The following is a 10,012-nucleotide window of genomic DNA, read 5'->3' on the forward strand; positions in this document are numbered from 1 at the left end:
CAGGTCATCTGTACCTTCTGTTTACTGAAAATCGTATTTCTTCACTTGATTAGTTTTCGTTTTTATAACCATGTTGCTACAAACCGAAGGCATCCAACAACTCTTCAGAGTGAACACCAAGGGAATTTATTCTCCACTACAAATTTCTGGTTCAACTGCACAGTGCTCAATTAATTTGTGCTGTAATGCAGCTGACCTCAGGGCGTAGCCCCCAGGGGCTGTGATAACCATTATGAGGTCTAATTTTGGAAACAGTTTTACATAACAAGAAAACCTGAGTTGCTGTGACTGGCTGTTTGGAGAAATGGGCAGATACTCCTTTAAAGGTCTATTCTCTTACCACAGTGGGACTAATTCTAGGTGGAGAAGAGCTGGAACAACAGACATTGGCAACAAAAGGGAAAAACAGGAAAGAACACAAAATTAAATTTTCTTAAATATGACATTCCCACACATCATCCCATGCCAAGATTATTGGCTGGTGGTAGCAATCACGAGCATGACACTGACCATCAGTCTTTGTCAATTGAAAGATGCTATAAAAAACTATTTGAGGTTAATATAATTGTGACTGCCTGGATAAGTTGGATGCAGGGTTTCTATCTGATTGTGGGCAATGCCTCTTAAGCTTTCTATGACACAGTAGATTTTATTTAAAAGAAAATGATCACCAAAAAATATGGGATGGCCCTGTGGTTGAGGTTCTGGCACGAAGTGACATCTAGTGTATGGATTTAATTCCTGGCATTGACATAGACTTTGTGTATAATTTTGGGCAAATCGCTTAAGCTCTAGCTTTTTCAGTTCCACAGTTATAAAATGTTGTCATCATTCTTCTTCTTTCCCACCTTTAGGCTGTATTTCCATTTAAATTGTAAACTTCTCTAAACAAAGACTCTCATTATGTGCACGCGTAGAACTTTGCACAATCCTGGGACTCTGCTCTGAGTTGGGACATTTGGACATATTTATGTTTGTATTATCATACAAATGTGTAATTATTGCTGCTTACTGTGATTTGGTAAAGTTAGTGGGACAAAGTAGAAACAGAGGTATAAGAAATAAGAGCCCTGCTTTCTTTCAAATCTGCTATGTGCTTCACATAAAGTCTGCAAACACACTGAGTTGAATTAGTTTTGTTTGGTCGTTTGTTGTTCTTGTTGGTTTTGGTTTGGTTTTGATTTGTTTGTTTGTTTGTTTGTTTGTTTTGAGTGGCAAATCTTCAGGCGAAATGAAGCTCCAGTGAAGAAATGCTGCATCCATGTAAAAGTAACTTGCCACTATTTCATATAATATCAAAGGCTTTTTTACAGTGTAAACAACATACCCTGGAATGTCATTCCAAAATTTCCTTTATCTTACTTTGAGAGAATGATATCTATTCATGTTAACAGCAATAAATGCATGCAGGAGAACAAGCAAGGCTCATATGTCCTATGAACATTGATTTAGCCACATCCTATGAGTGAATTTGCATCCTGTGAGTGGGCATTTTCTTCTGGTAACAGAATTGGAAAGGTGATATTTCTGTCACAGCCATAGCTATGGTTATTTAGAGGTCAGTTAGAAGAAGTTATACTACAGGCTCTAGGTGTTTTCTGGTTTTTGATATCTTGATGCAATTGGCAGGCAGAGACACGGTCAGGAAAATTAATTTTGCTGTAGAAAGTGCAGAGTTAAGACCAGCCACTATGAATGGCTTTCTGCAAAACAAATTACCAAAAGGTGACGCTTAACCAAGGAGTAAAATTTGAGATTGCCAGTCTTTCCTGGGACTGCAGTGGAATGGCCCAGGAGTTGGAGTATAAGTAACAGACTCACCAAGTTGCAGTCTCCTGTGCCGTGTACTCGATGTGAGGCAAAGGATCTCCTCTGTAATTAAAACAGGAAATAATATATGTGCCTGAAGTAGATTTCAGGTTCAGTTTCCAAGTATTATTTTCTTTGCCTGCACCATGAATATTTGCTGTAATGAAGATAGAAATGGCAAAATAGTACATAATTAACAACTTCTTTGTCTTGGTAGCCTCTAATGTGTGCATTTTCATCTTTGTTCCAGTGTGGGAAGGAAAAGGGATATTGTAAGAAAGGGAGGGATGTTCTGCTTTACAGAAGGCAAAAGAAGCCTTTAGGCTTACCCTTACCTCTGCTTAAGGCAGTCTAGCAACCAAAATGCAGTGTGTGCCTGGAGGGTCCATCCCTGGAGGATGTGATCAACACAGCATCATTTCAGAGAAACACTCATAAACTCATCAGCAGAGATGCCCAGGCATATATTGCATGGTTATCACTAGCTTCTCTGATGGGCCATCTCCTCTTCCTCATTGTTGCTTCTTCAGGAGCTCTGAGTCAGTTCAGTGTGTGCTTTTGTGCTGTTCTGCACTGCGCTAGCTGTGATATATGGTGGCAGTGAGAAATCTGTCCTCAAATAGAGGTCGCTCAAGACTTGGGAGATTTCACCAGTTCTTGGACACCATGAGGCTGATAAACCACAACCAGCTCTACCTGTACATCCAATTGACTCTGCCAGACAGCAATGTGGTTCTAGTGAAGTTTAACATGTAAGGCAGAAACATTTCTCATCACCCATATGAGACCTGAGAGGGTTTTAGGAGTGAAAGCTTCTGTGGCTGAACTCTCTTTTCTAAAAGATAACCGCATTCATACACTGACAAAAGATTAAGGCTCTGGTATGTCTTGCACATGAAGATGTCTGAAAGCACATATGGACCACTGAAGTCTCTTTCAGCAGCCTTGTACTTACGCTCTGTAATTAAAGGCAAGGTCAGCAAAGAATACTCTCCGTTTCTTATACTGCAGGTCAGCATATCCCTGAGTTGGAAAATAATAATAAAAAAAAAAATTTTACATTAAGAGAGATTTGTGAACATAAGTAAATTTGCTAACAGAAGCATTCAGAAAACCTAGGCCTTAAACATATTGTTTTCTCTGAGGCAATGAATCTTGAGCCTTATGAACAGGGTAAGACAAAGGCTGTTGGCAGCTACATCTCTGACATTTTGATGAAAATTTGGGGTCTGTGACCAGAAAGGAAAGTAACATGGCTTGGTGGGAAATTTTTGGAGCTGTTCAGAAGCACTGTATCAGAGACTATTACACTTACAGTCAAATTTAAATGCAAATCACATTAAAAATGGAATGTTAATAGGGGTGTCACTTCTGCTGGGGAAGAGCTGAATCTCTGAATCATTTATTTCCTGGGCTAAGCATGAAGATTACAATATAGGGCTGTGTTGGACACAACGGTACCAAGCCTAGTACCACCTCATCAGAGACAGTATAATACACCTGCACAATACCCTGAACTTTGGCTGAAGAAGGGGTCCTCATTGACTAGAAATCAGTAGAGCTGCCACTATCTGCAGAAAGTACAGGCTTTCAGCTCAGTCCCCATTTATTACCAAGTTATGATATAGACAGATTCCATGATATCTGTTTAAAGAGGCAGTTTACTTATTTATTAAATACCAGTTTTCTTTTTGCCTCTTCAGTGTTTACTAGAAGTTGAGCTTCAGGCAGGCCTCTCCAACTATTAAATACAAATAGAGATGTGGAATCAAATTCCTTTGAATTTTACATCATTCATAATAGGAATAAAATCTGAAATCTGGCACTGTGTTGCTAATATAACTCATAAAGCAGCGTTGATCAGCATCACTGTACAAATATTTATTATTCTAAAATATTCAGAATTTACTGGAACCACTTTGCATACTGCAAGCCAAATTTTTCCCTTAGGTTTATTCACATAATTTTCAGTGTAGCAATAATATCAGTAATACTGAAGTTAATGAGTATTGTGTATGTGAATCTGAGGAAAGAACTGGATCCCAAGAGCACGTTTATTTTTGTCATGTGTTATGGATAATATGTTCGTTCGGATGCCACCCTTGCTTGTCAGTAGTTGTAACAAGTCCATGCAAAACACGTGGAAAAGCCATGGGGCCAGACTAGCATTGATGCTGTGACCTGTCAGCTTTGTCCCTGCTATTCCCAGAGCTCTGTACCCACCCACTGAGCAGCAGGAGCCTCCCTAGGCAACCACTACAGTCAGTGACAGGGTGCCCCAGAGACTGGTGACAATGTGATCGGTTTGCTTTTCTGGCCATTAAAGTCACAGTAAAGAACAATGTGAAGCTGTTGAGATAGACAGCCTGAATTGCCTATTTGGTAGTAAAAATACATGCAAAATCTCTGCTGAGCTACCTGCACATCAGCCTATTTGGTACTTTCCTCCAACCTGTCCGTTTTTTAGCCATGCTTAGAAACACAGTAAATGAGCCCATGTTGTGCTCCCTCCCACCACAGACAAATGACTTTCAGTGCCTGAGCTAACTTGTTTCAAGCTAGTTTAGGTATTTCCACATCACACTGCATGCTGCAGTGTAGATTTATCCCCACTCGGTACTTTGGTAGCTCTGCGCCATTGGTGCTGTCTCTCATCCTCTTCAGTGCTCATATCTCCTATTTGGCAAGGTAGAAGAGGAACTTAGCCCAGTTCAAAGACTTCTTAATGTGCATTTGTTTATCTAATGAAAAACAGTTTCAAGTCTAGCTCTGGAGAATGACAAATACTTTAGATTGTTGCTATCAGAAAGACATGAGGAAGAATGAAAGATGTCCTGTTTAAGGAATATACGAAGCTCTCCAAGAGCACTGTAGTTTAATAAGTGATTCTTAAAAGTAGAAGATAGACTTGGGAAGTTTTTGTACCACACAGAATTGTACATAGAAAACAACATTAATTACTTCAGCATGTGTCTGATGTTAATCATATGTACCTTGATGAATCAGAACCCATAAGCTTTTCTCATTAAATTATTCATTCTATACTTCTTAATCTTGCTAAAGATCAGCCTTTATCTGATCTCTCACTTTTTCTGTCCTTTCATAAGTATTTCCTTCCTCCTTAAATTTTCCTTACAAAAATTTCCCTACAGAGGGTTTCTGTTTTAAAAATGAAATAACAGTGACATCAAACTTACAGGGTGACCATGGTCCAAACTGGGATCATACTTAGTGATCAGATGATGACACTTGTCCAGATCTTGAATTTTTCTGGGGAACCAGGGTACTGCAGAGAAAGTAGCAAGAGTTAAATGAGAAAGGATCAAATAATTTTTAAAAGATATGGAAAATGAAAGCTGTGCAGAAGATTACAAGCTTTCTTTACATCAATATCTAAGAATATTCACATCCATGTGTTACCATGTCAGTAGTCGAATTCATTTGCCAGCCAAACTGGCAGATTGGATGAAAAATGATCTGAAAGTAACTTGCAATGATAATCTCTCAGTTTTAATTAGTTGAAGCAATTTTTAAAGGCAAAGTCTTTTCCTTTTAGGCCAAACGAGATGTTTTGTATAACACAGTACAACAAATTTCTTTCTATATTTTCAATTTAAGAAAATATTTTGATCAGGACTAAAAAGTAGTTTTAAAATTTCGTATTTTTAAAAGTGAAAACAACACTTTAAAAGGAAAACGTGAAATATCTTGTCTTTGGGTTTTTTTCCTTTTGGCTCTCCTTTTTTTTTTTTCCCCCCAGCAAAATTTCTCTAGCAACAGCTGCATTTCAAAATTATTTCCTTTCCCTGAAGTGGGGACCTTTTCTAGTAACTAAAATAAAGTATGCTCATTTTAATTTAAGTGCTAGCATTTACAATCCATGAATTTAAAAAATACTGAAAAAAACAAAGTTGATACTGCTATCTGAGGTCTGACTGATGCTATGATCAGACTTAGTGTGTTACAGCTCAGAAAAGGTCCATTTGGGGTCAACTTAATCTCATACTTGACAAAAGACCAGGCATCTCTGTACTGAACGGCAAATCTAGCTTTAGCCCTATTATATTATATCCAGACACAGCCAGTTCACAAAGGTACAAGGCTACACATACACACCAATGCTGGGAAATTCCAGTTCTTTCATGCAGTTATGGCCAATTCTGTGATAAGAAGGAAGAAGTACTAGTCTGACAGATGTCTTACATCACCCCAGATTATTTTTGTTGAGCCTTTGTCTTTGGCTGTACCGATGGTTCTGCATGGAGGATGCCTGTCCTACCATCTATGGCCATATCTTTAACCATAAACACACCCTCTTTTAGCAGTTGCTTACTTTTGTTGTAGGTCCCGGTCCCAGCACACCTGTATCTAGTTGCTACTTCTGAGCACAAAACTCTCAAGTGCCAAGAAAAACCTAAAGAAATGCTTCTTCAGCTTCAGTACCATCTTTGGCTTTCTAGTTTCCCTGATGACAGTGATATCCTTTTGATATCCCCACAGTTCCTGAGAACAGCTTGCCTGTCATCACTAGCCTGAAGGTGAATTTCAAGCAACACACAAAGGTTTTCAGACAAGACTGTATTAGCTAAAAGGGTCCTGGGGATTTCTGCCTGGCCTTGTCAAAGGTGGCAAACCTCATGGCAATTCTGTATTCAGATAACTCAACCTGTGAACTGGTCCCTCAGCCTTCTCATCTATCAGGGACACCTCTGGCATCCTCAGGATTATACTGAAGGTCTCTAACATCTTATTGTACTCATCTATCTCCTACCTGTCTGTAAACGGGAAAAATACCAGTCTACCTCTGGCGAACTCATTTTCCATCCCAATGACTGCTGGAAATAGTGATTCAAATACAATGGAGGCAGAGGAGTAACTACTTGCAGCACTTTGTCAAGTGAAATACTGTTCCTAAAGTACAGCCTTTGAAGCTGCACAATCTCCAAAGAAGCTTTTCAGGTGCCTGGGAAAATGCCTGATGCTCTGTTACTCTAAATTTGGTAGTGGGTCTGTGCTCTATAAAAAGCTCATCCCCTGTTTCTACCAGCCTGCCCTACAAGGCTTTCTGCTGACCCTCTCTCCCTCTTGCTCTCTGGAAGCTTCTTTGAGCTGGTTGCATCTAGCTCTTTTCAGTGGAGGAGCAATCTACCTACAGACTATACTACTTGACTCAGATGGCAGTGGACACTTAAACAGAGAGCCAATGCTTCTTTTAACAAAACTAACACAATACTCTACAAGCAAATGAAACATTCAGACCCTCTGCTGTATCATGTATTCCTATCAACTATCTGTGCTCATCTCAGAGCAGTCGGTTCTCTGCACATCTCTCAGCCTACAATCTTCCTGTCATTGAGAAGTTCCCAGTTTCTCCTCAGCTTCCTGGTTTTTATCCTTCTCATCTCCCTTTTTGCTGGAATGCTTTTCTCACTTCGTTTCCACCGGCTATGATGAAGTGCCTCTGTTTTCACACCAATGGGAATGGTTTCAATTCAGGGGAAACAGTCATGCAGTGAAGAAAAACAAATGCATGCTCACTTGCTTTCCAGACTAATTAAATTACTGCTATGATGCTAATGGTAAAAATGTTACTGCACAAAGAAACAAAACAGGACTAACAGATGCATACATTTCTTACCTTTTTCTTCTCTGCTAGTTTTCACATCCTCTGCTACTCTCTTTAAGGAGGTGATAATGACAGCAACATCGGCACTGTGAACTTCACATTCAACAAAAATGTCAAGATCATCAGCAGAGTTCTTGGGCTTTTTGGCTTGTCTGGTTTCAAAGTGATGGATCTGAGTTTCAAACATCTGCAAGAGCCAAATGTTCATATGATGAAGCTTCTCCAAAGACTGAAAATCCAGGTAAGTCTAGGTACACTTCTACAATGTCTTTAAAAAGTGGCTAAAAGAGGTCTTAACAAGAAGTGCATGTTAAGCAATGAAGCCTAATAATGCCCAGTTTAGAATGAGCTTAAAAACAGGCAGAGATAAAGATTAAACATTGTACAATTAGGTAGAGATAGATGGAGATGAAAGATGAGATATTGTTGACTAGCATTTCATCTGTGCCGGAATAACAAAGGAGTGGCTGGATCTATTGATGTATAATAACACCCTAATCATTAAATAATTGCAAACAGTTAAAAATAAGTAACAAATATAAGACTTTTGTTTTGAATTATTCATTTTCACAGATGAGAGTGAGCACCTGGTAGGGATACTTCAAGTGCCCAGAAGATATAATGCCTGTATGGTTTACAGCTCTTGCGTTCTCTGTATCCCCTGCCAAATATGCAGAGAAAATTAATCAGCTTCTAATATCCCCACAATCTGAGTGTTTGATATGCTGGCCTGTTGTTTAGTCATGGCTGGCCACCACAACTGCTAGAAAGAAATAATAGATTGGTATCTGCTCTAAACAGCCCTTATATAAAATGGTGATGCTTCTAAATGACCGTGTCCAGCTGCTCCCTCTCTCCAGAGCACTCTCCTCCTTTACCTGGAGAGGTTAGTCAACTGCTCAAGGCAGCTGTAGCAAAACAGGGACAGTGAGAAAGGGGGAAGGCAGGTGGAGGCACAAGTCAGGCAGGGAGCAAGAGAAGGGTGAGAGAGAGGGAGGTGCAAAGTGGGAGAGGTGAAGGCAATAGGGACAGAAGAGGGCTCAGTGAAGGAAGGGAATGGTGATGTCTGTACCTCAAAGACTTTGGTTGCCTTAGAGAGCTCAATCTTCCTCACATTGGAGAGGGTGAGGGTCAGGGTGAGACTGGCTCTGTCATCCTCCTTGTTGGAGTCCATGCTTCCTTGTCTGTTCAATGACTCCATGCCACGCATCTCCTTCTCCTTGCTGGCCTCTTCCTTTTGGCCTGAGTTCCCCACCAAGTCGGTCTTCATCGGGAGACAGAGGAGTGGATTGCAATTGCCAAATGTTGAGTGGAAACTGCCTGAGGATGTGAGTGTTTCTCCCACAGCAATGGCCAGGGGATTTGGTGAGACTGGAGATGCAGTGCGTATATGTGCGTGGTGAGATCAGTACCACCAGACAGCAGCAAAGTAAGATGGTTGCTATTGTGTTAGGTGTAGGGATATTTATGCTGGCCATGCCAGACACATCAAGGGAAACTGCCTGCGTAGGATATGCGCAAATACCTAAGAGAACCCTCCTTCTCTGGGTAACTTCAAAGCGTGACCCTCCTGCTCTGTTTGAGGGTGTCTGCAAGCTGTTCAAATCTGAAGATGGGCTCCTTTGTGGAGAGGCAATTAGACTGAGCCCCATTTACATCTCCCAGTCTGGACTGACCTGTACAATGTCTGATATTGCCCTTCTTCCTCCTCACTCTCTCTTACCTCTCTGGGCTCCTCTCTGCATTGACCATGGCCCTGGGGAACAAAAGGGGCTCTTCCCCCAAACTCTAGATCAATCCAAACCATGTCCCCTCTGCACAGACACAATTATGGGAGTGCCAGAGAGACCTGAGCCAGTGACAAAGTTCATTGCCTACTTCTGAGCTTTTCTTATCCACAGGATCTGACCTGTTCTACCCTAGCCCTACAGGAGCTGAGTACTGCCTCCAGGCTAAGTTCCTCTGTTAGAACTTGTTTCTGTCATGATTTCATCTCCAGTGAAGTAGACTCTCAAAAAGACCAGGGTCACGTCTTTCTCACAGATGGCAGGACAAGCTCAGGAAGGGTTCGGCTCTACTTCTGTCAGGGCACGGCATCCCTTGATATCCGCAAACGTGTTTCTGGGTATGAACAATGGTATCTTCATACCCCAACTTATAGTGTGCTGGAACTCCTGTGAAAGTCATCTTGCCGACCCACAGAGAACACCACCTCTCTGTCCTCCCTTTGCAGATGGAGCCATTTCTAATGTGACCCTTAGCTGAACCTGGCTGGGTCATACACCCCAGTGCTGTGTTGCTCTTGCCTCCTCCCTGGCCAAGGAAGATAAAGACAGTGCAACCAAATCATGTTCTCTAGAGACCATTGACGGTGCAGTGTTTGGCCTTGGCTCAGGACAGAGCACTGGGAAGGTCTTGATTTCCCCATCTATTACCTGGCTGAGACACAAAATCCGAGGTGAATTTTGAAGCACCATGACCAGGCGGCAGGTCTCAGTGTCCTGAGGAACATCATCCCATCCAGACCACGGGCACTGCAGGCTTTGCAGAACATGGTAAGTGCCAGTCCTGGAAGAG

The 10,012-nt window shown here is 41.2% G+C and overlaps 1 protein-coding gene across 1 annotated transcript in view; it reads right to left on the reverse strand.

Annotated features, from left to right (window-relative positions):
* The window catches only part of LOC135987952 (tyrosine 3-monooxygenase-like), a 29,047-nt gene extending 20,342 nt beyond the window's left edge, over positions 1-8,705 (reverse strand). Inside the window, exons 1-5 of the mRNA XM_065633414.1 lie at positions 8,508-8,705; positions 7,448-7,622; positions 5,007-5,095; positions 2,765-2,832; positions 1,822-1,872 (exon numbers count right to left, since the gene is read on the reverse strand). Of these exons, the coding sequence (XP_065489486.1) occupies positions 1,822-1,872; positions 2,765-2,832; positions 5,007-5,095; positions 7,448-7,622; positions 8,508-8,705 (581 nt within the window). The remainder of the gene's footprint in view (positions 1-1,821; positions 1,873-2,764; positions 2,833-5,006; positions 5,096-7,447; positions 7,623-8,507) is intronic.
* Positions 8,706-10,012: the final 1,307 nt, after the last annotated feature.

This window comes from Caloenas nicobarica, chromosome 1 (assembly GCF_036013445.1).
Source record: "Caloenas nicobarica isolate bCalNic1 chromosome 1, bCalNic1.hap1, whole genome shotgun sequence".
Taxonomy (NCBI): domain Eukaryota; kingdom Metazoa; phylum Chordata; class Aves; order Columbiformes; family Columbidae; genus Caloenas; species Caloenas nicobarica.